The sequence below is a fragment of the Betta splendens genome, chromosome 1 (assembly GCF_900634795.4).
Source record: "Betta splendens chromosome 1, fBetSpl5.4, whole genome shotgun sequence".
In the NCBI taxonomy this organism is placed as follows: Eukaryota; Metazoa; Chordata; class Actinopteri; order Anabantiformes; family Osphronemidae; genus Betta; species Betta splendens.
Genome location: NC_040881.3, coordinates 20,700,598 through 20,726,760, shown reverse-complemented (window position 1 = coordinate 20,726,760; position 26,163 = coordinate 20,700,598). Strand labels below are relative to the sequence as shown.

Genomic DNA, 26,163 nt, shown 5'->3' with positions numbered 1-26,163 from the left:
GGGTACATCTGCAAATATTCACCACTTTTTAAACAATTCCTAATTCTCTTCAGATACATTCATGTATGCTTTACTTGCTTGAGCTATTTTCATCTGTTTTAAATGTTTCAGCTACTTTGAGCAATTCTTTAGGAATATATTTAGCATGGAAGCATTCACTGAATTTTCTTATGGAAATGCCTTATTTAGTTTAGTATTTTTGTATCGGTTAGGGAACAAGTATAAGAAAAGCAAGCCTCGTATGAAGCTTCAAGTTACTTGTTTGCTGGCTGCCTAGCTGCACAGCACTCGTGTTGAGCAAACCAGGCCTAATTAACAGCATGGTTCAGAATAGATGTCAGCTTTGCCTTTTTAAATACAACTCTTGGCGACTCTCCCAGGCTTTAATATTTCCAAAGTCGCCGAGCAGCTGATTGAGGAAAGCTTGTCTGATGCGCGCTGTACAAATATTGACGAACTCGAGTTCAATATATGTAAAATCAGTTTATTCCTTTACTTGTTAATAATGAAATCCAAATACGTCATCCAATAATCCAGAGTAGTCGTAATGTAGCGGCATAATACAGCTATTGTTAGGGAAATCGTTAGTTCCCTTTGTAAATCTTAAATAAAGCAGACACAATCAGTTGAGACCTTCTTTGGGATTTTACTTGCAAGGAGTGAGCAGTTTACAGCAAAGGAAACCTCTTCTCACTGAAGAAAAGACAAGGATTTAGCTCATAATATATATTCTACTCTGGGAGGTGCATAGTCACACTGTATGTGGGAAATATTTTCTGCACAAAGCAAGCATTGGGCACATCAGATAAGGATGCTTCACACCAGTACTCTCTATATAACGTCCAGGCCATAGCACAGCTAATGATGTTACAGCAAACCACAGCAAATATGTTTAAATGATTAAATGCTGCATTTTTCCAACATTTCCCTCCTGTTTAACATTGAAACATTCATTAAACAATCATGCATACATCAGAACAGCACAACTTCTTTCGATTTTCAGTGCAGTCGTCATAAAACAGGGATTAAATGTTGCAACATCCTAGGTAGGGTCAAAAGCACAAAATTTACAGCTTAGCATGTATTTCCATTAACAACGTTGAGGTTCTCTTTACAGTTATCAAGCTTCAAAGGCGTATATTGTAAACGTCGAGAGTACATTACTGCTCATACCCTGAGAAGGGCCTTGATTCACCAGCCTGATGATTATGGCCCTCAAACAGGGAATTACGCACAACACAATTAGCATCAGAACCAAGTGGATCATTAGAAACGGTCCAAAGATGTTCTTCAGAATGTCAGTCCATGTGCCAGACCTAAACCAATCAAACCAGGATTTATCTTTCACTACATCAGCCGTCTGCACATTGGATATGTGCTGTAGGTCACGGATTGCTTGTTGGGTGACCTTCGCGACTTGGTCGTCTCCTGGAATGTATGTGCAGCATTTGGGGCCCACTATCACACACACTCCACCTTTGCTTGCAGTGAGCAGATCTAACACCAAGTGGTCATGTAACTCACGGATTGTTAGGACGGTGAGACAACAAGCTATAATGGCAAGGGCCTTTACCATGACATTGCAGAACGGTCTTGACTCTTGTGGCCTGTAGTCCAGAGCTTTTTGTCCATGGGAACGGTTGATCCCCAGATCCGATCACTGTCCTTCAGGTCAATCTCCCGCTCCTGTAGCTGTCCCTTGGAAGTCGTCTGCTGTGTTGTTATCACGTAGGAGCCATCTAATCCACATAGATTGTGTGCCCACAAACATAATGGATATCAGACTGTGGAAGAGTCCCCATGAAATCAGGACCAATAAGAGACACACGGAACTCCCTTTGGTGCCTCAGAAGTGTTGAAATGGGTGGCACTGCGAGTGCAAGTCTGGCAGGGTTCCAGGGGAACTTTCCCTACTGAGAGGGGTGACACCAGTGAACGTTAAGTGTCTGGATTTAATCACTGAGAGGAGCAAGAAGAGTAAGAGGAGCATGTGTGCTACAGCCCTTTGATACAGAGAAGAAATTTCTAACATGAGATGGCGAAGGCGCCGGTGAAGGGTCAGACACCTTTTGACACAGCTGGTCTTTGACATTCGGGGTTAAAAGGTGAGTTTGCCCTTCATCCTCTCAGGTTATAGACTGCCCCTCCATGGCAAAGGTGTGTGGCGTCCGAATGCAGGTGATTTTTGACATTGCTGACACTTGACATTGGAGGGTGACCTGTGGCCTTAGAGGTCAGGGTGAAGGGGCAGATTACCTTTCACCTAGAGCTGTCAAAAATTAATTTGATGGAATGTAATCTCTCTATTGTGTGTGATGTTAGATTTAGTCACCCTATTGAACCTTAGTCACTAGAAGAATTAACGGGTTTACAGTGTACACACTTGTACAGAAAATACAAAAAAACACCAATTGTACCTAGGTTCCTCTGAAGCAGGTTTTACAGTTGCAGGCTGACCGTTCCTGTGACTCATTGGATGGGTTCGCATCTAGATGCTGCCATAGTGACAGCAACATACCATATTAGCACTTAGATATTGATAACTATAAATCAAAATCAGTCTATGAAAATTACATTCCCTTTGCACTGTTCTGCTAGTGATGCTTTACTCACCTCAAACACAGCAACTGTGCACTGTGGGTGACAACAAACTTGCCTCTGGAAGAAGTATGTGAATAATAAGGAACACACTGAATACGTTTATTCAGGTGTTTTTATTGCTAATGCACAGTTCTTCATCTGTACAGTTTCCTCTTGTGCCTCTTAATTGAACAACAAAAACTTTAAGCAGATACTAAAAACAAGAGGACAAGACACAAGTTTAGTTTACAGCAATATGAAAATCTGGACCTTTTGGCAGAAAGACAACAACAAAGAAGAGAACACCACCAAAGGAGACGATAGGAAGGAAATGGGAGACTCAGTCAGAACTCTGACAGCTCGTCAACCTGGAGGCACCTTTGGAGATCACGTCTTATGTTTGTGGGGTCTTCATATATTTCTAAGATAGAAAGTGAATTAAAAGTAAAAAGTAAAAGTAAGTAAAAATGTTTGGTCGTCAGTCAGACTCGACTGTCAATCACTGAGCTGGAGGTTCCTTTATGCTTTGTCTGACCTCCTTCTCCGTTAGAAAACATTATTACTTTGAGGATCTGATTCATTCACAGCCTGGATTGTAAATGGCCAGACTGACCCTGTCCAAAAAGAAATTAGGCCAATGTTCTGACTACCTACCTTCAGGTTCTCATAGTGTTTGAAGGTTTTGCAGTGGTTGATCTCTGCTTCTTTGTTTCCACTGAAGAAGCGATTACATGCCTTACAGAAGAACCCAGTTTTTGGGACCAAGACCTCCATGCCTGTAGGGACAGACAGACACACACAAACAAAAATGTAAGCCAGCATGCAGTGAAATGCTTACACAGCTGTCCAAATATGAAGAATAAATAACACCCAGGTAGCTGTCTTACCAACTGGGCTGCTCGGGTCAAAAGGAGGCAGTATGTCATCTGCACTCATGGACATCCTCTCACACTTGTCTCCGATGTCAGTTTGGTCTTTGAACTGTTCTTGATTTCCTGGGTGACACAGAGACCTCTGTATTAAAATCTCAACTAACTCCTAAATGAAACAGTTTCAGCAGTGGCTCCATAATGCTAGAAACTATGACACATTGTAACAGGCTTGAAGAGCAGCATTGCAAGTTACCCGTCGCTGCAGATGAAGCCATCTCCTCTGTGTCATCATCCTGCGTCTTCTCTCCTGTTTTGTTTGACACCACCATCTCCTCCTCAACCAGGCTGTTGCTCACACTGTTGCCCTCCTTGTCACTTATTTGCAGTGGTGGCCCAGTACCTGCAGCGGGGGCCCCTTTTTCTGTGCTGTCAGAGTCCTCGGCAGCAGCTTCAGGGGGTTGACCTAAGATTGTGAGGGCGTTTAGGAATAAGTGTTCAGTGTGTGAGCCTAGAGCGGCTATGGTGCCCACACATAAACACAAGATAAGACATTGTACCCATGAATGAATTGAATTAAATGAATGTATTCCGTTCAGGTTATAAAAGTTTAGTACCTGTCTGACATGTGGTCTTACTTTCAGGTGCCACATGTGTTTCACGCTCTGACACTTGCTTGTCAGTTTCTGCTGGGGCCTCTAACAATGTTTTTGTGGGTGTGTCCTACAACCAAATAGAAAATTCCACTGTAGAAATACAAGTCTCTGCACTTTATTATAAACGATAATATATTGTACTGTATACTGTATCAGCCCAGGGCGTACCCCTCCCCTCTGAGCTGATGTCTGCAGCTTTAATGTTTGAATATGTTAAGAATCACATTTTTTGTCAACCGGTACAAATAGACCTCAAAAAGTACCTCAACGGTTTCCGGCTCAGATGTAAGAGCTTCTCCCCCTTTCTCTATGGTTTCCAAATGAACAGGGGAAGGAATGTCAGTCACATCTCCTACTTCATCTACAGTCACAAAGTCACTCATATTGAAAGGGAACTCCTCCTCCTCGTCCTGGCACAACAGAAGACAGAACAGTGATAAAAATGTATAGAATGAAGACACGTCTGCACCAACACTGTCGTCCTCTCACCATTTGAATCTCAGCCTCTGGCCTGTTGTTGTGGTCATCTCTCCAGGAGCTCTTTCTTGGACTCTCTACAGATGACTTTGATCCAGGAAGACCTTCACCATATGCTCTCTTTCTCTCCCACCTCTCTCGGTCCCTCCTCTCCCATTCCCTCATTCTTTCATCCCGCTCCCTCTTAGCCCTCTCTTCCTTCTCAGAGGGCCTCCTCTCCTTCTCCCTTCTCTCTCTTTCCCTCACCTTCTCCTTTCTTGCTTGTTTTGCTTTCTTCTCCTTGTCTGGCTTCTTTTCTTCTTCTGGGTGTTTCTTAGCCTGTTCTTTTGACTCCTCTGTTGCCTTTTCATGCAGCTCTTTTTCTCCTTGTATCTCTCTCTCGTTCTCTTCTCTGCAGGAAACTGCTATGCTGCTGGGCTGGCTGCCAAATCTTGTTCGACACTCCATAAGCAGCACATTAACCATCTCTTGAGTAACCTGCTGAAAGAAGAACCTAATAAGTCTAAGCTGCTATGAGACACAGTCTGGCTATTTATTACAAATATTTTACCTTATGGATTTCTGGTGCAACTGTCTCCCCAGAAGCTGCATCACCATTAGATGCACGTGGCTCTGTCTCTTCACCAGCTACAGTCACATGTGTAACTTCAGATGCACTGATGTCTTTATTCTCTTCTGATGTCTCCACAGCATTCTGAACAGTGGCCATGTCTTTTATGTCCACATCCACACTTCCTCCTAGGATGGCGTCAGAATTAGCACAGTTGCAAACACCCTTTGTTAGCTCAATGTCTTTGCCTTCATTTTTACTACTAGTAGTCATATCCCTGTTCTTGACTGTCCCTTCTCTCTTATCATTATTATCATCTTCTCCCATCTCCTCCAATTGAGAGTTATGCTTTTCTTCATGTGCTGCCTCCTCTTTGTCCAAAACTGCTCCTGTTTGGCTTCCCTTGCTACTTATAGATGTACCCTGTGATCAGAAGAAAAACATGTTAAACCAAGGACAGAGTCACATCAGGAGGTGGTTAAAGATGATCATGCCAATTAAAGTTACCCACCACATATGATTTAGCATATGCAGCAATGACTTTTGTCTGTGCCTTGGCATCCGGCTTGCGGGAGAAGAAGAGAGGGTTGTTTTGAATGATGCATGGGAACGTCTGGAAGCGTTTGTATACAGACAGGGCCATGGTTGCGGTGGCCATTTCACAAATTACCTGAGCAGAATCATAAAATAAAGCTCCTGATTCATGACATGAACAATTAGCACATTTACAGCTGCACAATCAGTTCTCACCATATTGTTGAGAACCAGCGTCTTAATAACTGTACCAAAGCGTCGCACCAGTTTCTGAACCTCAGAGGAGGCAGACAACGAGTCAGGAACATTATTGATCACCAAAAGGCTGCTCCAGATTACGGGAGCAGGACTCTCCTGTAGAATACAAGGAATTTTAATACAGACTAGCTCAGTTCCACTAAAAGGAGCCTTAGGGGCTTGCAGAACACAAATGTTCCTATCATGCTGCTACAATACATCCAACATTTTCACCCGCTTGTTTGTGTTGATGAGCCTGAATGAAGTGTCTGTGCTGCAGTGTGTGGTGCTGTGCAGTCACTTCATTCAGGCTCATCAACACAAACAAGCGGTTTTGAATGATCAATTCTTGTTCATTGTGTAAAAAAAAAAAAGAATCATATTGGTAGAAACACTCACTTCTGTGTCCACTGATCGCATCAATGTATTGTAAAGTGCCACCTGTGTAGAGAGGTAGGTTATCATTATTGCATGATCAATAACACAAATGGTCACAGAGGTCGAACCTATTTCAATATACTGTTTCTAAACCTATGGTAGTTGTACCGGAGTGCTGAAGCCGATGCGCTGTTTCACCTGGATCATTGTTACCTCCTGGTCTTTAACCTTGGCAGGCTTAAAAGTGTTGACTTTCACCAGCTCTTGAGCAGTCTCAATGTCAGGCACTGACACCAGCACCTATCACACAAAAGATGTTCTTAACAGCCATTTGCTTAAACAATAGAAATAGGACAAAAAGGAGAGCACTGACCTTTCCTATTTGTGCTGCCATGACGATGTCGGAGGGAGTCCCAGATGACTCAACAATTGAGATTATGTCACTTACTGACCAGCCACTCTCAGGAAGTCCAGTAATCAACACCATGCCCTTCTATAGAATAGGTGTAAGGGCATAAGCAAATAGACTATTTATGTAAGTGTACTATTTATTTTGTTATGAATGTTACAATTAGGGCCGGGCATGTTAACGCATTATTCCTTTCATTCATTCTCAAGACTTAACGCCGACAATTCGCTAAAACCGGCGCAGAGCTCACTGAACTGGAATCGAATAAAGGAAAGGGTGTCTTACGTGGACATTATGAATTTAAGTCTCTTCTGAATTAGTTTGTGGAGGCCATTTACTGTAGGAAGATGTAGACCTGAGGCACTTGTGAGCATCCCTCATGACGCATCATCACAGGCTGAATACACGAGTTATATGAAAAGGAGGTGTTGTGTGTATGTGGCTGGTGCACCTCATCAACCGTCTTCTGGTCAGCTTCACCTCCTGCAATTGAAAAAGAATGTAAACAGCTACACACAACCAACCTCACTATAACTTAGTACAAGGATGACATGTTGGATGATGGATGTCTATTGTCCTACCTGAATCCTCTCCAGGACCACTCTTCTGTCTTTGAAGAAGGTTGCTGTAATGGAATAAATATTTAAAATTGTGGGGGGGGGTGGTAGTGGTTGAACAGAACAGGCAGAGTGGGCAGACAGAATTGGTCACAAACCTGTTGTTGCCATCAGAACAATGTCCACCTTCAGGTTTCTGGAAGCAGAAACATGACTCTGTACATGAGACTGCACACAAATTAAATTGCTTCAGCCACAAACTGCATGTTCAGCCTTGTGTATGTCTTATAGTACCAGAGGGTGTACAGAACATATTTTCTACCTTGGCTACTGAAGCAGTGATCTGCTGGCCTCTAATGGACAGACTGGTGGAGGTAGCTAATGCTTCAGCGTCTTTAGCCTTTACCATGCACACAGATGCCTACAAATGGGAAGGTGACAATGAGTTAAATTGGGGGCTTTAAAAAAATCAAAAGGTGTAACTAATAAGCATCACCTTTTGTCCTTCAGACTCCAGGCTCTCCTCCCCAGAGCCCGGCATGAGGAGGACGTTGTTAATCTTGCCAAAGGCCCCAACCAAGTCTGTGACTTCCTGCTCCAAGGCATCGTTTGGAATGCCAGTCAGATACACCAGGCGATCTGCAACAGACCAGTCCTGTGCGGGTGGACTCACTGTTCTTTTCTTCTTCCTGGCTGGTGGACACTTGGTGGACTATAAGTTAAAAGAGTAAGGGACAGGAGAAAACACAGTTTAACCAGAGATCACAATGCAATTTTACCTTCAAGTAATCAAGCAATTAATGCTCATTTTTAAATGTGGGTGGATTAGAGAAAATAATAGAAAAGATGTGGGATTTACCGGGTTTACTATATAGTTGTGTCTTTCTGTAAAGTTTTTAACTATATAACCTTTCTGATGTGAAAATAAAATTTGATGGAATGAAATTATTAATAAGCCACTAAACGAACAAAGTGAATGACAACTTCTGATGTTTGTGCCTCTGTTCATTTCATGATCTAGATCAGGGGTGCCAAACTGATGCCATTGAGGGCCGCTGCCCTGCTGGTTTTCCACCTATCCCTGCCCCAGCTCCTACTGATTACCATGACCAAGTGTGTTCAGTCAATGACAAGCTAGAAAGCAAACAAATACACCTGATCAAGGTAATCAGCAGCAGAACTAAGCTTGACACATGTATTCTAGATGGTCACTTGTATAAATAACTGAGAACTGCTTAGTTCTGACTTATTAGTTAAAACACAATAAACCCATTTTCTTACAAATGTATTTTTTATTTTACACAAATAAAACTAAACACTCTGGACTTGCACACGTCACTTTAGTCACCTTGGGTCCAGGCTTTGTTGTGCTCTTAACAACTTTGGTGCTTGGCTGTGCAGGTCCTTGTTTGGGGAGGGATTGCTGCTTGTTGGTTTTGGTGGGGCACCTGACTGCAGCATCATGTGGACGCTTCACAGCCCTTCGAGAAGAATTCCCTTCAGACACCCAGTGAAACGGCAGGAGGACAGGACAGCAAAAAGAAACATTACAACTATTACATTTCAATACAGTGAAATTTAATATGGCATATTACTAAGAGGTATTGCATTGTAGACCTACTTTATTAATGTATTTAAAGTATTTGAAGTCCTACACATTGACTTACCTGTTGGTTCCCTGTTTCTCTTCTCAGGGTGATGATCTCTATACAAGGAGGAGGTCTGGTGCAGGTCAGGCGGACTGCGTGTGCCAGAGTAGTGGTACTCTAAATACACAGTCATGCCAAATAGTAATTTGGATTTGAATTTCAGGTGTTTGTTTTATTATATTTTATTTGTATTAGTTCTTTTAAATTGTAGTTCTAAATTGGATTGGAAAAGTGTGACCTTGAATACTCAAATAACATTATATTGCATCATTTTTTTGTCAGTTAAAATTGCATCGCAGTCGCGCTCCTCTCAATTCACCTCGTCGGTGCACACGACTAACATGTCCTCACCACTGCCTTTTCTGGGACACGCTCCTTGTCGGTGTACACGCCAAACATGTCCTCACTGCTGTGTTTCTGTTCTTTGCCCCGTTGCTCCAATTAGTTCCTTACCTCGTGCATCCTCAGGTGTGCGCTTCCCTGTGTCTGTGCCCGTGTTATCTCTTGTGCTCTTCCCTGAGTTTCTATTCCCCACCCCCCATTGAGACTCCCAGGGTTTTCCTTTCCATAGAAACGGGTACAAATGGCTCTTTGGGTGTTAAAGGTTGCCAACCCCTGGGCTAGAACAAACTTTCGTCATTGACAGCACACAATGTATTTGGCTACTTTCTGGTCACAAACTGCTTTGTTTAGAGAGACACTGTAATTTGAGTTGCAGTTACATACGAGAAAAGGAGGCTAAATAATAGATGACTACATCCACATACAACCTCTGAAATTTGTTTTTTAACATCAACAGTTAATTTCTTTATTTTTACCTGGGTAGTGGGGGCGAGCATAACTGTGAGGTGAGTAAGACCTCCCGTGTGGTCTAAGGGAGTCTCCCCGGTGTTTGCTTGAGGAAGGAGAAGGCGACCGTGATCGGGATACAGACTGTGATGGAGAGCCATCCCTGGGATCCCACAGAGTCCGGCTGACATATCGTCCACTTCGACTGGATGAAATAAAATCATTCACAAGACGGACAAAGCTTATAGGAAAGAACTTTCTCATTCTTACATGTGTGTTGACAAGCAGTGGTCAAAATCTAGTCAAGACTTCTCAAACACTTAGCTGTTTCTAAATAGTAACTACCTTTCCTTACTGTGTTAGAACAAACGAGTATTTATTATTAGGTCAAAACATGAACATCAACACATGTACAAGCTAATTCTAGAGCAGACTCTTTTTCAAAGAGTGAACTAACAAAACTGCTGAATGTGACTGGCCAGTTGTTATTAAAGTTATAGTTACAGTTATATAACTTATATATAGTTACAGTTATATAACTTATATATATTGACAAGTTGTTCCGAATATTTGTAAGCCAGGAGGTTGAACAAAATGTCTCCCACTGGCTGCTGGGCATTGTCACAAACTGATAAGGAGGAGTCTCACTGACCTTGGTAGATTTGGTTTCCATGTGGGATACCTTTGGACAGACAGATATCAGTATGTCTTCTTAGGATATTGTGCAAGTTTAGACCATCGAGCCAATACAGAATTAACACTGCAATCCTACAGCAGTTATTATGGTAATAATAACAATCTGATGTACTGGTGTGAACTAATAGAAAAATATAAAATCCCAGGGTTAATCCACAGATTAAAAGAACCAATAGTTTTTATTTTATTATGAAAGATTAGTCACATCAAAAAAAAAAACAAATTACTGCACTACATCATACATAATGATAATGTGTACAGCATGAGCAACAAAAGTCCTCACCTGTTGCGAAGGTCTCTGCAGGCAGCAGTGTGGCCAACGGTGTTAACATGAGCAACCCAGTCCTGAAGAAACAACACATGGAGATGTAACATCACAGACATGGACGGAAACAACATTTAACATGTACGAAGACAAAAGCCACGTGTGTAGTGCTGCTTCTGAACACTCAGTCATCTATTTCACTGCATGATCGAAAATATTCACTTATTGGGACGCATTTGAAAAACTGTTAATGTGTTACAGATGGCAGATAGTGGTAATTATGACACAAAACAGTAAACCCTCTGAGAACATAAAAAACTTAAAAAAAACCAACAAGAGTTTATTCATGTCATCATGATCCTTAACAATGCCTCAACTCTACTTTTCCAAGCTTTAATAGAATAAATTAAATTAAGTTAAAATTAATCATTCTTGATTACTTGCGCATAATATAGTCTTCCATTAGTAAATCTGGTTATGCTCAGGACTCATCTTATGACACATTTCATAAATAATGAGTTAGGAACAGAACAATAACCAGAACCTCAGCCCTGGTAAATTAATGTAGCACAAGGATAGATGAAAAGTCAGGTCAAGTGATTCATCAGTTACTGGAATTTGGGTCAGTGGTGGTGAATGGAGTATAACTGAGTGTGAGAACCAGGGGATAGTCTGGTTGATCTTGTGGTACAACGAGCCAATAGAAATTCTCTTTTTCAATAGGAACATGATTCCAATGTTCAAAAACGCAACAGGAGTTATTTTAAGTAATATTTAAAAGTGGCACTTATGTGGCACCTTTTGTAAAACTTCGTAGCATCAGGGCATCAGATGCAGTTTTTACAATCTGTGCATTAACATGCACAGCACTAGCTTAGGTTTTGTGAATACAGACAGAAGTATGTTTCCTCTCTCCCCCTGTGAGTTTCAAAGCATGGCTCACACAAGCAGTTTAGAAACCCTATAATCAGTAATATGGTAACTCTAAAATAAACCTTTTGTAACCATATAGTAATAGTGTAATAGTGTAATAGTAGTGTGCCGTCAGGGTCAGCAAAGCCGTCTCTGGCCTAAACATACAAAAATTTAATTTATTTCTTTTTCTTAATTATGTAAATACAACTATTCTCCATAGTCTGTTCTCTCCATTTCATTTTATATCCTCTTCGTTATATATTATATAGCCTATATCCAATCATATTTCAGCAGATTGTGTTGTGACTTCAAAATCAAAGGAGCAGCTCCTGTGGCCATAAACCAACGGACACAGTAGGGGCAGCCAATCAGATCTGGAGTCTGGCGAGAGGCTGAAAGGCGGCACAATGAAAATTGTCTAAACCAAACCCAGAGACCTGTTAGCCGCAAAAAGCTATTGGGGTATTTCTAACCGTTTTTAACATTGGCTACAGACGCTTGACTTTGTGCGAGGAGCTCATCCAACCTGTGTTAGTTCTTGTCCCTGTGCCTTTTTTAAGCTTGCATGTTGTACATTTGTTGGACTTTTTCAAATGTTTATTACTAACCACCTTTTATTCTTGAGTGTTGAAAGTATGCATGATGCATCACTAAAGTCTTAGTACTTAACCATCCCTATAGTAACCTTATAGTAGTTCTAATAGTGAGTTTCCAATATGCAGGATTTCTGCCACAGGGTTACATTTCAACATCATTTTGAAATTAGTGCTGTAGGAAGAGAGAACAAAATGTGTTTATTCAGGAGGTCCTCGTATTGTACTTGTTTTCAGGCTCTACAGATGTGGCTACAACAACTATTAGACAATGTTTTAACCACTATTCTTAAAAAAACAAGCTTACAGGTGAATATTTCTTAGGAAGGCTTTTGGATATTGGTATAAGGGCATGTTGACACTTACCTTCTCCTCATCGCTCTGTGTGTGGCACAAGGTGCAGGTATGGGGATACACCTTGGGAAGCATAGCTGAGAAATCAGTCACCATGGTTGGAGAAGGAAACCTCTTGCTTTTGTTGACTGGTTTTGAGTCTGACGAAGAGGACAGAGACTGTCTTGAGGAATCCTCACTTCTAATTTCAGATAAGGGCCTTGGCTTCAGTCGTTCCTGTCTGTAGTCTTGATCTAAATTACGAGCTTTTGATGAAGGTGGAAAATCTCTCCCAGGCGATCGACGGCTCTTGCAATGGTCGCTACTTGTCCTGCGGTAATCTTTGTCACCATGCTTACTTGGTTCTGTGTGCTCCAAATGAACCTGTTGCCTCTCAGCTTTATCCACTTTTGCAGTTGATGACGACAATGAGGATGGGTATATTTTAATTGTTCGTTCACTTGACAGTGGCTCTCTTTTGAAAGTCTCTCTGGTGCTACTTTCATTGTTTGCACGACTGGCGTGGCCATAGTCAATAACTTTTCCTGCCGTTTGAGTAACAGTAAGAAGACTGGGAACCTCCACAGACTGTAAATGTGTCAATGGCAAACAGTGAGAAGTAGGTAATCGAATATCGCGGATGCCGGGTGAAAATGATGCTGAAGTGGAAGCCACGGCTTTTAAGTTTCCGGATTTGTTGATTTGAATGTCACGTAAAATGAATGGCAAAGTGTCTGGGGTCAGCTGATCATCAGGGTAGTGACTCAGCACTTCCAAGTCCTCATTTGAAAGTCCAAAACTAGCCAAAATACTTCCTGCACTTTCCGGTGTGTACAAACCCTGACCCTCTCCACCACCCCTTGCACCACTAGAGTGGCAAGATTGAGATAAAGGTGAGGAATTTGCAGGGCTAGTCCAATTGGGGAGGTTTAGTCCAGTATGGCTGCTCTGAGGCTGCTGTTGTGACTGTTGACTAGCACTAGCTGCAGGACTGACAAACAATTTATTTGGAGGTTGGTAACTTGACCAGTCCGCTCCTTGTTGGTGGGTAGGTTTGTTGTCAGAGGAAACAGTTACTGGATTAGCGCCATAACTCCCAGGTTGACTAATCCCAGAACTGGAGTCGAGGTTGTGATGTTGGTTTTGCTGATTCCTGTGGTCAATGAGGCGATGGTCCATGTCTCTAGCCCCCCGGATAGCCAGGGCAGACTCCAGTTCATCAGGCAACTGAGTAGGACGAGGAAACTGAAAACCTATAACCTGTGACAACATATCAGAGGGAGTCCGACTCTGATGTTGATTTGCAGGTGGCTGATGAGGAGGTCTGGAGCCATTAGAGAAAGGCTGTGGCCCCTGTTGCTGAGACTGATGGTGGTACATTGCACAAGTAAAACAGGCTGTGTGCAGTGTTGTAGGATTTGCTTATTGTTTCAATGTTAAACCCAAAGCAAAGCTATTGGTCTAATGACAAAATTCAAGAGGGCTGTGTGAGAAGGATTTTGGTTGCTATAGCAGCAAGCTGCTGCACAGCAACTTGTGCCTGAGCCTCAATCTGAGCCAGTCAAGAAGCAGACACTGTAGCAGCACCAGTCACAGGTCCAACTGAAATGAGTTCCTCTGGTTTCTGTCAGCAGCCGACAATATAGCACAGGGGTCCAAATGAAGGGGAGGAAAAAGGTGCGAGTTGCATAGCGAGACTGTGAGGTGGAAAGCAAAAAGATATTATTACAAATAAGTTTTGTTTTTAATTTGAAAGGTAGCTCAGTGTTAGGGGTCCTCTTTCCTTTCAAGAATTTGACCTAGTCCTTATATAGTGTCGTATGATTCTCTTAATGTTTGTGGGCAGGTTTAAGAATTCTTGTTCTCTGTCAAGGTTCTTTCATGATGGGAAAGCAAAGCAATATTATGCCTCAACAATGAAATCATCATAAACTTAAAAAGGCAAATATATCACACTATATAATAGTCTAAAGAACTGCACTCTACTATGCACAATCATCACAATGGACTGGTGCAAACAGCAGGATAACTCAATCCTATGATCACAGTGGAATATCTACCGTCCCACGCTTACCATCTTCTCGAACAAATTAAAATCAACAGTATTCCATAATAACATAAAGGTAGCTAGGTTTGACATACATTGGCAATACGTGAAGAAATTTCGTAATGTTCGGTTAAAAAAACCTTCGCCAGACAGCACACAATGGTCAACAAAGTCAGATTTTTTCTTTTTATTCTACACTACCTGCCAAGGATTAGGAAACACCTTAACATTTGGATCTTTCTTTATTTATTCTTCATTTCTATACATTGATACCGAAAACATTAAAAAATTATACAGAAAAGTAAAATTATGTATTCAAAACATATAATTTCAAACAGCTAGTGGTCTAAAATTACAGTATAATCATTCTGTTCAATTGTGAACTTTTTGTGTCTTCAGTTGCCTGAAAGGTGGGAGGAGAATATTTCCCTTTATCTAAATCTAAGAGCCTCTCTACTCTCTAGTAACATAAAAATGTGATTTTTAGGCAAAACGATAAGAATTTCAGAGAGATACTACTTAGTCAGATAGCCACCCTGTCATCTTTGACCAGGATCTCTCTTTTACATCATACATTAAACAAATCTCCCAAACTACCTAGGTTCATCTTAGAAATATAGCTAAAATTAGAAACATCCTCTCTCAGAGCGATGCAGAGAAACGGATCAATACATTTGTTACCCCTAGGCTGGACTATTGTAACTCCTTACTCATTGGATGTCCTAACAGCTCCCTAAAAAGCCTACAGCTAATTTAAAATGCTGCAGCCACTTCTGACGGGACTTGAATTACACTCTGCACTGGCTCCCTGTGTAATGTAAGATAGAATTTAAAATTCTCCTACTGACCTACAAAGCACTTGATGATAAAGCTCCTTTTATCTTAAAGACCGCATAGTTCCTTAAGCTCACAAAAGAACGCTTCGTTTGCAGAGCGTTGGGCTACTTGCGGTTCCTAGAGTCTTTAAATGCAGAACAGGAAACAGAGCTCCTCTACTGTGAAACCAGCTTCCAGTTCAGGTTTGAGTAGCTGACACTCTGCACCTTTAAGGTCAAGCTTAAAAACTCCCTTTTTGATAAAGCTTATAGTTAGAGTTGGTTCAGGTCACTGGCAATGACTGAACCATCTCTAGCTCCTGTTTCCTTCTCTCTTTTCTATCCAATAACCTCACATCATTGTTTCATGTTTAACTAATCTGGTCTCTTTCTTTCCAGTGTGCTTGTCCTCCACTCTGTCCTCACCTACAGGTTTGACTCAGATTTGTGTTGGTGATGGGCAGTCGCAGATCCAACCATCCTGCCTGTGCTCTGTTGTTGTTTATTCTTGTTGCTGTGCATTTCTCTCTGTCTATTCCCTCACCTCAACCGGTCGAGGCAGCTGGCCACCCACATTCAGCCTGGTTCTGTTGGAGAAGTAGTTTTTCCTCTCCACTGTTGTTGTCAAATTGTAATGAATTATAATTAAAGGCTTTCTGTATGTGGGATCTGTTGTGTAAGGTCTTAAACTCCACCTTGTAAAAACCTTATAAAAAAAAAAAGGAATCGAGATGGCAAAGTAAAGCTACATTACGCCGTACCAATAAATTATAAACTTACGCAAATATAAAAACTATGTGGTTGCATAAGAGAAATAGTCTAACTCTAGCTCTACAACGCACAATCAACACAATGAACTAGTGGAAAGAATAATGGAACATATTGAATCTTTACCCCTATAGCATCATATCACCAAATTCCTGGCAAAACACTGGCCTATTTCTTATTGAATTTTATATTTTTAAACTTGATAAAGCATGATACTGGATGATGACAGGATATTAACAAGGGTCTGTTGAGATTTATGGTGAGTCAGTTAACACTGCTTTGTTTACTATATATTCCAACATATTTAGTAAGAGAGCTGGCAACAGCTCTCACACTATTGTTATCTATTGTTATTTTCTTCTATTCTATTGTTATCTTCTATTTTTTTTTATTAGTGGGACAGCTGGAAACAGGGCTTGCTTTTTAAAGACAGAACTTCTGTCTTTAACTCGTCACTACAGCCACAATTTTCACTCTATCAATGTAATATTTTCAGTAAATTGTAGTCATACTTGTCTTCTTTTTAATGTGTCTGGCTATACCCTCAGACCTATACTTTAGTCGCTGTCAACCTCAAAGCGAAGAGAGATCCTGAATTTCTCCCATAGACTAATGATAATTTTCTCCTGATGCTCAGTGTACAAAGCGGTTCCATGCTTATTACTGATTAGTCTACACTATTGGATTGTGTAGTAATTAAGCACACACTTCCTTTAAATCTTTTCAAAATAAAAGCACCAAGCCAAATAATTAGCTTTAATAGCAATATTTCTGCTTTTGGCTAAGTAATTATGACTATATAAAGATAGATTAACAGTTTAGTAATTACCCACACGTGCTTCCCCTACTTCCTTTCAAAATAAAAGCACCAATTCAATTGATTAGCTTTAACTGCACTGTTTTTGCCTTTGAATGGTTAAATATGACTATTTAAAGATCCATGCACACGCTTTTTTCATGCTCCACATTGCTAAAGAATTGGACCTTGATGTCTCAGTAAGGTGTCTGTAACTTTTCATGCCAAAAAGCGCTGTAGATCGCCCACACGGCCCGTCTGAAAATGTGTGTTTTAAGCTCTCGTCCCCAACGCTCTATTTTCGGAGCGTGTCAGAAGCTAAACTGATCGCCACACCCCTTTGAGGAAGCGCATAGCCGTGGGAATGAAACGTCACAGTCACTGAATCCATTGTAACAGTGACACTGCCTGACTCGTCCTCGGAGTGGAGTTCAACCATACATTTGATCCAAAATCTGACTCTGAAGTCGAATGGGAGGCTGTTGAAGTGGTTACAGTTCGACTGGCGCAAGGTACGTCTAAGGTACGTCTAACTGGACGCAACTTGATTAGCTGCTAACGCTAAATACTAATGGTTGGAAATTAGCAGCCTGAATTAATACAACAGAATATTCATAACACGACTACAGCTTGTTTGGGAGCATAGCTTGATAAACTAATATATACTCATTTTTACATGTTTTTTTATTTCTCGTTCTGCTGCTGTGTAAAAATATTTTTTCTATATAATGGGATCTTCAGCTGCAGCTTATATTTTGCCATATTTGTCTGTAATTAAGTGCCAATGTAGGAACAGTGAATGCCATGGTGTGACAGCAAATATTGCTTTCAAGATATTGCATATGTTTATTACTTTTATTAATAAATTAAAATTTCGATAAATCTTACCTCAAGACGCCTGAACTAGTTGCCAAACCTACTGTCATGTATGGTTGATGATCCAGGACTGGAGCCAGTATGATTGAATGTGTATTCATTACAGAACACATTTAATATACAGTATATCAGACAATTACACATGCATGGAATATATCAGTATCTCAGAAATTCATAAAAAACTTTAGAACATTCTACTATTTACAGATTAATCATAATGTACCTGGGAACTCTGGTTTACAAACATAGTTTTGTTTCTAAATATATATTGACCTAATTTTTTTTTTAATTGCTTTTAGTAAGGTGTATGATATATCAAGTGCTAATATATAACTAATAGAAATTATTGTTTTTTTCAGTACTATGTCTGTCTGTATCTCAAGTTGTTGCAGGTATCTAGCCTAGAAGTCTTGTCAGCTGCTGCTGGGGACCTCTAGGCCAAAGAGTCCAAGTCATCCCACCTTCCCTGGTCTGGATCAAGGCAGTGTTTCCTGAGGGACAAGGCACCTATGTTGGACTTAGACCACCTGTGAAATACCTAAATTATTGGGTTTTTTTGGCAATACCTCAATAAAAGCTGAAATATTATAAAACATTTGTCTTTTTTCCCTCATTAGGTATATACATACAGAAATAGTTCAGTGAAACAGCAATAGTCAAAGCCAACTTTATTTTTAACCAATGCACCAGCCCTATAATGCTGGATAAGTTACCGTCACAGTTCAATTTGCAGACCACAAAATTAACGGGTAGGATTATGTTGAAAGCATAGTTTCTGGAGTGGAACAGGTATAGTCATGGGCAGTTGGCTGGGGAGATGTGAGGATCATTTTTGTCTTCACGTGTTGGAAGACATCGGAAGCAGTGCAGCTGCTGTATAGATGGAGGATGCAGCTGTTTTCCTTGACACCACTCTAGAAGGTATAACGAATAGAATAGCAGATTAATGAAATGACCAGTATTTCCTATGTATCTCACAACCTTCACAGATCTAAACAATAAATAGAGGTAGTTAGATCAGTTTTAATGTTGTTTGGAGCAAACACGTTTTTAACTTAGCTTTTATAGTGTTGGTTTGTTAAATCTTAGCATGACATTAATGACCTCCTTTCTGTCAGGTTGCTCAAATTCTGCTCAGAAGGCCGGTAGGACAGGAAGTTTACAAGGTCCTCCATAGAACAACCTGAGTCCAGCAGGACTTTATTGAAGATGGTCTCCATCACATTTTCCACATAATCTGCTCCAAACCACTAGAGTTACAAATTACCCGTCAACAGGCTAAAATATCAAATAGGTTGACCAACTGCATACAGAGTAAATACATAGACAATAATATAGATCAGATTATGAATACCACAACTACTGAAATGTGAAATGCAAAATCTCTGTCAAATAAAACTGCATATTGGCCGACAAATGATTATACTGCTGTTAAATGTAAATACCTTTGCTCCTGAGGTGAGGACTCTTCTACTCTTCTACAAGGTAGCCGTGTGTCAGTTTGAGAAGCAACCTCCTCGCGTTTCGGTAGCTGGCATGCGTCAGCCTGTATAAAAAAATATGTCACGTTTACAGCTAAAGTAGCTGACTAGATAAGCAACAACACACGTTAGACTTAGATAGAACCTGCCATAACCCAAATTCACAGGTCTACTCGGGCTACAACATACACACGTCAGGCTCGGTAATAATTAGAAACACAGCTGACTCACAACTTACTAGGGCTAGCCACTAACACTAGCCGCTAACGCTGCGCTACTATCGCGCTAGCAGCTATAATGTGAGCTGAGTGAATGACCTCAGTACCATATATCACACAATTCGAACCGGACAAATGCTGGAGAGGCTTGGACTCATCCAAATTGCGTGGCAACGCAACGGTTCTAGCAATTAGCATTCCTTACACAGGAGGGAAACTACATTATAAACAGAGAAACTTCTGGAGTACATACATCAAATAAGTATCAAGCATGTACTTACGTTTGGGGAAGCAGCAAGTGGGCGCTTCTTCAACCTAAGTGACTTCTTTTGTCTTTTAAATGGAGGGTGGCAACCAACTGAAAGGTGCATTAGCGCCACCTCCTATGGTAGACTGCGCAGTGAGTGACTTCTTCTTTTGTCTGTGACTGGAGGGACTAAAACGAAATGTTGCAGGTACATTTTGGGGTCCCGGTTTGTCTGGGGGGGCGAAGCTGGTTCTGTGATTGGTCAGCGCAAATGCAGACGTATCGAGGCCGCCAAATTTGAAACGATGGTTCTTGAACCGGCTTGGATAAACTCTCAAAAATGTGAAATAAGTAGGGGGCGTACTTCTAACACACCAGGAGTGTCTTAATATGACCCAGGGAGTCGAAAAAACGTACCAGAATGTCCAAAAAGTGATTTTTGCATGTGCATGGACCTTTAAAGACTAATTGACAGTAACGTTATTACCCCCACGCATTTCCTCTAAATCCTTTCGAATTAAAAGCACCAATGCAATTTATATGCTTTAAGTTTCTGGTTCTGACTGAATAATTACCAATCCTTAATGAGACTATTTTACAGCTCAATAAATAACTTATTAAAACACTTATTATGGTGCTTTTATTCTGAAAGGGCTTAATGTAAATCTTTTGCTTTAATAATAATTTTTGCTTTATCGCCTATTTTATAGTTTAGTAATCACTCGCACAACTTCTAAATCCTTTAAAAATAAAAGCACTAATGTAATTTATTTTAATTTAAGATTTTTGATTCTGACTGGTAAATTATGACTAGTTATTAAACTATTACACACTTAGTCAATTAACTACAAATACTTCCTCAAATCGTTTCAAAATAAAAAGCTAGTCAGCTTTTTCATTAATCTCAACAATGCACCTTGGTCAGATGTCTTTGACATCTTTTTACCTCTGTCAACTTGTGAATCATTGTCATCTTTTTAATCTTGTCATCGTTTTAATCTTGTCATCGTTTCACCATGGTCATCTTTTTAATCGCCGTCATCCTTTTAATTAGTCAATGTTTTGTTGTTTTCATCGTTTTGTCGTCAACTTTGTGACGTCAGCAGCTTAATCAGCGTTTGGCATTGTTACGGCAGCAGATCAGCTCTCCCACGTAATTTCTCAAGAAATTACTTTTTCTAGTTTTTAATCATAGTTTTCAGTACCGTAATATACAATGATATAATTAAAATATGGGAAAATCATTATTTTCTAAAAGTAGACAGGTTTTTCTGCAAAGGACCAAGCACGTGTTAAATAGAAGTCACAAAATAAAAGGTAATATCACTGTAGCCTGCATGCACGACAATATTAATACATATAAAACACAGAATTGCAACATAAGCAGGAAAAACATGATGATCCCAAGTTAATATTTATGTCTTAAACAGACAACATCTAATAAGATATTAAAGCCTGGTATCTGTCAGAAACCCTGGCCAATATAGGATGTTTCTGCTATTTAAGGAAAACGTCACAGATTTTCAATGGGGGTTGACAAAAACGACTTTGGGTAATATTTAAGGATGAAGGGACACTCAGATTGCTCCATAATGTCAATGTCATAATGTCTTCCTCGCGTAAGACGCCTAGGCAGATGGTTTGTCATTGGCTCAAAAACTACAACTAGTGCTTCCTGGTTTCTTCTGTACCTGCCCCATCAAGTTGGAGCCAGTCTGCTGGAACGCAACTTCTCAGTCCGCCATGGTTTTTCCACGCATACGCTTACAGCACTAATATTCAATGGCCGGAGGTCCTGCTGTAGATTATTTAGCAGACAGCAAGTTCTTCAGCACAGTCTGATATTTGTGGTTAGTTATATGAGCCAGAATACAGCGGCAATAAGTTACACTGTTTGGAGGAGGACGAAGCTGCCCATAAGGAACCAGCACCAGCAGCAGAGAGCCCAGAGCCGGCTTCGGGCAGAGCCACATGGACACATCATGTCTCTGTGCTGCAGGACAGACCAGAAAAAAAACAGCCGGGACAAAACAGTCAAATGTGCACTAAGTAATATACTTTATACTTTATTGTTTTAGCCTGCGCTTTAAAGTTTAAGTAAAGTTACGAGCTGCTGTTTATGTTTTTTTAAAATATTGGAAGTAGCGTTAGCTTATGTTGCCAACGCTAGCTTGTATATTAGCTTTGACTGGTTGACAGCAACTAATTCAAAATTACTACTTCCTGTTTTAGGCAATATCAGCTTCACCACTGACTCCTCTGGAATGAAGTTGTGATATCTACTGCTGACGGGGGAACGACCATTAGTTTTGTGCTGCTTGTACACAAAGCAGCAGTCCAAACCAGCTTTATAGTGTCAAAGACAAACCAGAAAAAAATAAAACGGGACAGAACGGTAGAATGAGCACAGAGTAAGAAATATATCCAACCGTTTATTGTTTTAGCTTGTGCTTCAAAGTTTGATTACAGTTATGAGCTGCTGCTTGTGTTTTGGACCGGCAGGAGTAGTGCTAGCTTACATTGCTAACATTAGCCTGTGCATTAGCCTGGCTGGCAACAACTCTAATACTAATAAAATAATTAATTTCATCCTTTTGTAGGCAATATCAGCCGATCGCGTATCATCATAAACTCTTTGAAAGGACAACCGTCTTATTTTTCCAGCCACTAACAGCAGACGAAGAAGAGGGTTTCGACTAAATTAGGAATCTTTGGCTTTCTAAAAACTCTCTGCTTTGATTTAAAATAAAAGGCTGCTAAACGACTTACAATGTCTTTATTCAAAGACAGACTTAAATATAACCTTTTGTTAAAAATGTAAAGCAATGTCTGAACGTTTGTCTGTAAGATTCAGTTCTGCTTCTTTCAGGACAGAGACATAATGCATCTGGCTCTCAGCTGTTGCAGGATGCCAGGCCAGCCTTGTCCTCCTCCATACGCCGTAACTCATTGGCACTGAACTCTGGCCCATACAACTAACCATTAATATCAGACTGTGCGTGCTGAGGTACTTGCTGTCTTCTAAATAATCTACAGCAGGACCTCCGGCCATTGAATATTAGTGCTGTACGTGTATGCGAGGAAAACCAAGGCGGACAGAGCAGCTGCGCTCCAGCAGACTGGCTCCACCTCCTCTCAGCCAGCCCAATGCTGGGGCAGGTACAGAGGAAACCAGGAAGCACTAGTTGTAGTCTGTGAGCCTGAGGCAGACAGTCTTCTAAAATGTTTCAGAAGCTTTTTTGCATTTCTCTGCATAGATAATATGGAAGTATTTGAGTGTCTCTTCATTCTTACATACTACCCAAGGTCATTTTGCTCAGCCCCCATGGAAAATCAGTAAAGTTTTCCTTTAAATTCCCCCCATCATAAGATAGGAGTCATATTTTGAATGTAGCTAATAATCTAAAAAAAGTGGCCAAGTTAAAAAGGGGTTAAATCAGACATTGTTAATGGTGCAGAAAGTGACCAAAATAGATGGTTTGACTGAGATTTTTTTTAAATGGAAAAAGTCTCCTGTGGTGCAATTATTTTGCCATAAACAGAAAGTGAAAATGAAACTTAAGGTAATCTCTAAAAGCACAAGTTATATTTAAACCTCAAAACTGTGGACATAGTCTTGCTACATATAGTCTTGTTGTGTCATTTTAGAGCGAATTTACGTTTACCAAATAATTTTAGAAATATTTGACTTTATTTTTAATCTTGCAGACTAGACTAGAGGAAGAACTTGTGTTCCCGTGATTATTATATGCCAAGTCCATGAAGTCATTACATAATGTAAAGGTTGTTATATAATCCTCTTGCTTGGTTGGTAAATGCGGTTATGTTCAGGAAAGTTGTTTAATGTTGTGCCAAGGTCATGTATACGTCTAAATATTCTTAACATTTATTTATTTCGGTTTATTGTGGGTCTTTCAAATTGTTTAATCATTGATCTTGCCTCTTGCCTCAGACCCTGCTTTACCTGCAGAAAAATAAAAGCCACTCAACATGCATCACACTGAGTGAACTGACTCTGAGCCGACTGCGGTCAAGAGAGCAGTCATTCCTTTCTCTATCCTTTATAGCAGAGGACAAAGTGTGATAATAGCTACTCGCTGTTTTCATTATAAGACAACTGATCTGTTCTAATTATGGGAAACTATAAATATAATATATCATATATACAATATAGCTCTTACCAAATCTATGTACTACTTTTACTTTATAGTTTAAGATTCATAAGTAGTCATCAGTGGCACCTTCTACTAAAAAGTAGTTGTCAACTTTGGTTTTGCATAAAATGACTTGAAATGGAACACAGTAGGATGCACTAAATCCTTTCTCTTCAAGAGTTGACAATGAAATAAATTATTGTATCTTATTAACATTAACATTGTGCACGTCTCAGTCTGTGTAAAAACGTGAGCACAATCCTTCAAAGGTACAGAGGTTTGTCGATGTTGCACTACAAATGCTTTTAGGTGTTTTATTGTGAAAGTCCGGTGACTGGTCCCCCGTTTCCTTTTTTCTTATTTTTCCAGATGGTTTGCCATGGGCTCAAAAACTACAACTAGCGCTTCCTTAGTTTTTCAAGTGGCAATCAGTTAGTCGCAAGTTTTCAATGTTCATTTGACACATAAATAAAAAAATTGCTGTACATGAACGGACCGCATAAGCAAAAACCAGACAGACACTGTTTCCACCTTGCTGTTTCCAATCGATGCGCAACAAAGCCCGATTGGCGACGAATTTATAACTCGGGTTTTGACGTTTAGCTTTACTCGCTTGCAAACAGGCATAAATAAACACAGCCGAACCATAAACCACATGTATGCATTTACATTTCCTAATTTTACTCCTGAAAAGCGGTGCTGTCCTAAGTAGCCACACGAACCAGCCATTTTGCCTGGATGTTACCCAGACGCGCCAAGTGGACGCACATACTACTACTACTACTACTACTACGATTACTACTACCACCACTTCACTGTTCAGTGTATACCTTCCACAGTGAGTATCTTTGCAAAAATCGCTGTTTTCACTCCACCATCTCTTATGAAATGTCCACAACTCCACCATTTTCACTCACAGAACGCGCTTCCTCTTCTTCGTGGTGTTTCTTGTTGTTCTTCTTCTTTTTGTTTTTTTTATGACAGCTTGCGTACTAACGCGCATTACCGCCACCTACTGTATCTACACATCTACTCTATTTCCTAACTTTACAAAGAAAACGCTCAGTTTTAGTGATCTAACATTCCATTATTCTATCCAGGCCTGTTTCCCCTAGACACCTAAAAACAGCTCTATACCCCGTGTCACTTGCTTTAAAATGTAATATTATATTTACATCTAACTTTGCTTTATTTACTCTTAGGAACTCTATCAACCTTTCCCTTTAAACCCTATACTTTGGTCAGTAGATTGGTGTTTCTTCTTCTTCTTCTTCTTCTTCTTCTTCTTCTTCTTCTTCTTTCTAAATGGCGGGTGGCAACCAACTGAAAGGTGCACTACCGCCACCTACCATGCTGGAGTGTGGACCAGAGTTAATGAATCAGGGAAAATTTAAGAAATAAAAAACAAACCCTAGCTAAATTCTATCTAAGCATTGTGATTCCTTTAGAAACAAGACTAGCGCCCTATAACTTCTTGACTGACCGAGTATCTGCTGTAGTGTGAATCCCTGTACTCCCTGTGCTGTCAATGTCCTCCTCAATCTGTCCCTTGCTGATTTGTACTGTTGACAGTTGCACACCACATGCCCCACTGATTCCTCCACCTGACAAAAATCACTGACTGGTGTTTTCCCAATAAACGTAATGTCTTATTCAGTTCTGTATTTTCCAAACTTAACCTTGATATTATATCCATCCTGCCATTTCCTTCCTACCTTTAACTTAATTGAACTCTTAATCTCTGCTTCCTGCAATAACCATGGAGGTATCCCTGAATAGGGCACTGTTGGTCCTATTTCCTTATTATCAACGTCTAAGATATTGATTAATTTGTCTATGATCCACCCAAAACTCTTGATTTGTTCTTTACTTTTTTCCTGACAGGGGATTAACAAATTATGCATTGGATGGCTCTGACTATGTCCTCTTAGATTTGCCAAGTAGGTAGCAACATCAAATTATAAATGGCTTAATCTAAAAATTACTAATTAAACATTGTAACATTGGACTAACTCAAAATAGAACACAAATATGGGTTTACATGATTTACCTGGTGTATCTAGAATATACTGTATGTATGGTGCACAGATTAAAAGAAGGTGAATATCTTAATTCAGCTTTATAGATAACTGGGGTAAGGTCAGCAGGCCCGCGACCCCACATACGGGATTAAGCGATAGAAATAGGATGGATGGATGGATGGATGGATGGATGGAATTTGACTGAGGTCCCTTTGTTGTTTTTGAGGATTTTACTGGCAAATCTGTAAATTAA

The 26,163-nt window shown here is 40.3% G+C and overlaps 1 protein-coding gene across 6 annotated transcripts; it reads right to left on the bottom strand.

Moving 5' to 3' along the window:
* Window positions 1-2,695: 2,695 nt before the first annotated feature.
* Window positions 2,696-25,130, bottom strand: LOC114870831 (zinc finger protein 638-like). Of its 6 annotated transcripts, XM_055511964.1 has the most exons (26): window positions 19,770-21,442; window positions 19,235-19,335; window positions 12,521-18,703; window positions 10,665-10,726; window positions 10,338-10,367; window positions 9,715-9,890; window positions 8,915-9,013; window positions 8,596-8,744; window positions 7,744-7,959; window positions 7,570-7,668; window positions 7,406-7,443; window positions 7,272-7,315; window positions 7,142-7,173; window positions 6,655-6,774; window positions 6,450-6,581; window positions 6,303-6,344; window positions 5,883-6,020; window positions 5,644-5,802; window positions 5,133-5,555; window positions 4,595-5,062; window positions 4,369-4,515; window positions 4,067-4,172; window positions 3,706-3,969; window positions 3,468-3,575; window positions 3,235-3,356; window positions 2,696-3,001 (listed from the first exon to the last, which is right to left on the bottom strand). In XM_055511964.1, exons 3-26 carry the CDS (start codon window positions 13,865-13,867, stop codon window positions 2,975-2,977), a joined length of 4,548 nt encoding a protein of 1,515 aa, XP_055367939.1. In that variant the 5' UTR covers window positions 13,868-18,703; window positions 19,235-19,335; window positions 19,770-21,442; the 3' UTR covers window positions 2,696-2,974. The 6 variants fall into 6 exon arrangements, with proteins under 6 accessions (XP_055367939.1, XP_028982699.1, XP_028982780.1 ...); XM_029126866.3 differs by lacking the exons at window positions 19,235-19,335; window positions 19,770-21,442 and adding an exon at window positions 24,720-25,130 and having other exon boundaries at window positions 12,521-14,184; XM_029126947.3 differs by lacking the exons at window positions 19,235-19,335; window positions 19,770-21,442 and adding an exon at window positions 24,807-25,130 and having other exon boundaries at window positions 12,521-14,184.
* Between the last annotated feature and the right edge of the window lie 1,033 nt (window positions 25,131-26,163).